The sequence below is a fragment of the Geospiza fortis genome, unplaced genomic scaffold (genome assembly GCF_000277835.1).
Source record: "Geospiza fortis unplaced genomic scaffold, GeoFor_1.0 scaffold299, whole genome shotgun sequence".
Lineage (NCBI taxonomy): Eukaryota > Metazoa > Chordata > Aves > Passeriformes > Thraupidae > Geospiza > Geospiza fortis.
In genome coordinates this window covers 81,778-84,582 of record NW_005054549.1, presented here as the reverse complement: position 1 = coordinate 84,582, position 2,805 = coordinate 81,778, and the positions used below count along the sequence as shown (strand labels likewise).

Genomic DNA, 2,805 nt, shown 5'->3' with positions numbered 1-2,805 from the left:
GGGGGGCACCCAGCGCCTCAACATCCAGCGCATCCTCAAGGTCAACAGGACCCTCTTCATCGGGGACAGGTCTGGAGCCGGCACCCCAAAGCCTCCCCTCCACCGGGGGGGGCACCCAACACCCTCCCCACTCCTCTCTGCTGGGGAGGGCCCTGCCCGGGGCACCCCAAATCTGCCATGGGGCACTGGGGGGGTCACCGGCACCGACACTGCCCTGGTGATGCTCATTGCCCACCCCAGCACCCCAAACCTGCCCGGGGGGTTGGGGGTGGATCCTGCAGCCCCAGTGCTGGGGGCACACCCCAGCTGGGGGGTGGTGACACCCGTGTCCCCCTCCCCAGGGACAATGTCTATCGGGTCAGCCTGGAGCCCAGCGGGGCCGCGGAGATGCGCTACCACCGGGTAAGAGCTGGGGGTCCCAGGGGGTGCTGGGGGTCCCAGGGAGCTCTGGGGGGCTCAGAGAGCTCTGGGGGGCCTCAGGGGGGTCTCATGGGGGTGCTCTTGCCTTGTCCTCATCCCCACACTGGTTTTCCCCACCAGAAGCTGACGTGGCGCTCGAACCAGCACGACATCAGCATCTGCAGGATGAAGGGCAAGCACGAGGTACAGCTGCGGGATCTGCCCCCCCTGGGGACCCCCAGTGGGGGCTGAGCACCTTCCGTGGCCGTGTCACACCCTGTCCCCTCCCCAGTGTCACCACCCCACTCCCTCCCAGGTTGTATCGTTGATTGATTGGCTGATTGGCTAAATTGGCTTTTAATTAATTCTTGGGGGCCAGAAATCCCATTCTCAGCTCCCATAAATGCAGTTCTGAGGAGAGAACAGCCCCCCTAAGCCATTCCCTGGCAGTGATGAGGGCCTGGGTGGGGTGGGATGAGGTGAGGGGGGTTTTGGGGTGCTGAGGGTGACAGTCCCCTCTCCCCCGGCAGGCAGAGTGCCGAAATTTCATCAAGGTGCTGCTGGTGAGGAACGAGAGCCTCCTGTTCGTCTGTGGCACCAACGCCTTCAACCCCGTCTGCGCCAACTACAGCGTGAGCCCCCGGGATGGGGCCCTGTGAGGGAGGGGGCACCCATGGGAAGGGTTTTGGGGTCAGGGGAGGAGGGGGCACCCATGGGAAGGGTTTTGGGCAGGGTGTGCCCTCACGTCCCCCTGTCACCCGCTCTAGATGGACACGCTGGAGCCCGTCGGGGACAACATCAGCGGCATGGCCCGCTGTCCCTACGACCCCAAGCACGCCAACGTGGCTCTGTTCACAGGTCAGTGGTGGCACTGCCGGGGTCACAGCGGGCCCCGTGTCCCCCAGCCCCGCTGACACCCTGTCCCCTGCAGGGGGGATGCTCTTCACCGCCACGGTGACGGATTTCCTGGCCATCGACGCCGTCATCTACCGCAGCCTGGGGGACAGCCCCACCCTGCGCACCGTCAAACACGACTCCAAGTGGTTCAAAGGTGTGTGCCCACCCTGGGCCGTGCCAGGACAGGGCACGTGTCCCCTGCGACCCCGTGCTGGGCCATCCCTGACCCCACTGTCCCCGCAGAGCCCTACTTCGTGCACGCCGTGGAATGGAGGAGCCACGTCTACTTCTTCTTCCGCGAGATCGCCATGGAGTTCAACTACCTGGAGAAGGTGGGACAGGTCCCTCTGGGAGGGAGATGCACAGAATGCACAGAATGCACAGAATGCACAGAATGCACAGAATTCACAGACTCACTGGGTTGGAAGAGACTTTAAAGGTCGTTGAGTCCAACCCAGCCCCAACACTTCAGCAGAACCCTAATCCTAACCCAGTGCCACATCCAGGCGTTGTTAAACACATCTAGAGATGGTGACTCCACCACCTCCCTGGGCAGCCATTCCAGAACTTTATCACCCTTCCCGTAAAAAACTTTTTCCTAATGTCCAACCCATATTTCCCTATGATCCCATAGCTCCCTTCCAACCCAAACCATTCTGGGATGCCCACAGGGACACCCAGGGTGGGGACAGGGACACAGGGGTTGGGTGGTGATGGGTGTCCTCCCCACAGGTGGTGGTGTCACGGGTGGCCCGGGTGTGCAAGAACGACATGGGGGGCTCGCAGCGGGTGCTGGAGAAGCAGTGGACGTCCTTCCTCAAGGCCCGGCTCAACTGCTCCGTGCCGGGCGATTCCCACTTCTACTTCAACGTCATCCAAGCCGTGACGGACATCCTGGAGCTGGACGGGCGCCCCGTGGTCCTGGCCGTGTTCTCCACGCCCACCAACAGGTCAGAGCCTCTTGTGCCCTGCCAAGACTGCCCAGGCTCAGTGGGATTTGAGCTGGGTCTGGGTGGAATCAAAGCTGGATCCTGAGTGGGATCTGGGATGGGTCCTGGGATGAGTCCAGCTGGGTTCTGGGCAGGAAATGGACTCATTTCCATTTGGGATGTGCAGGGCCCCTGGCACTCGCTGGGGCCTCCCCATGCTCACCCCACAGCCGTGTCCCCGCAGCATTCCCGGCTCCGCCGTCTGCGCCTTCGACATGACCCAGGTGGCCGCCGTGTTCGAGGGACGGTTCCGGGAGCAGAAATCACCCGAGTCCATCTGGACACCCGTGCCAGAGGACATGGTGCCAAAGCCACGGTGAGGGACAGGGCTGGGGACAGAGATGGCAAGGACTGTTAGTGGCAGGGACAGTGGTGGGATTGGGGAAAGGAACAGGGATGGGGACAGGGACAGGGATGGGGACAGGGGTGATGGCAGCCACGGTCAGTATCTGCTGGGACGGGGACAGCCTGGGGACAGCGCCACTGAGCCGTGCCCTGGCCGCAGGCCCGGCTGCCGCGC

General features: G+C 63.3%; 1 protein-coding gene across 1 annotated transcript in view; it reads left to right on the top strand.

Annotated features, from left to right (window-relative positions):
- Position 1: 1 nt before the first annotated feature.
- SEMA6B (semaphorin 6B) overlaps positions 2-2,805 on the top strand; it is a gene marked incomplete at its 5' end in the record, with an annotated part of 6,663 nt that continues 3,859 nt past the window's right edge. Inside the window, 9 exon segments of the mRNA XM_031064022.1 lie at positions 2-69; positions 342-402; positions 541-603; positions 930-1,031; positions 1,167-1,257; positions 1,331-1,450; positions 1,540-1,628; positions 2,029-2,246; positions 2,470-2,642. Of these exon segments, the coding sequence (XP_030919882.1) occupies positions 2-69; positions 342-402; positions 541-603; positions 930-1,031; positions 1,167-1,257; positions 1,331-1,450; positions 1,540-1,628; positions 2,029-2,246; positions 2,470-2,642 (985 nt within the window).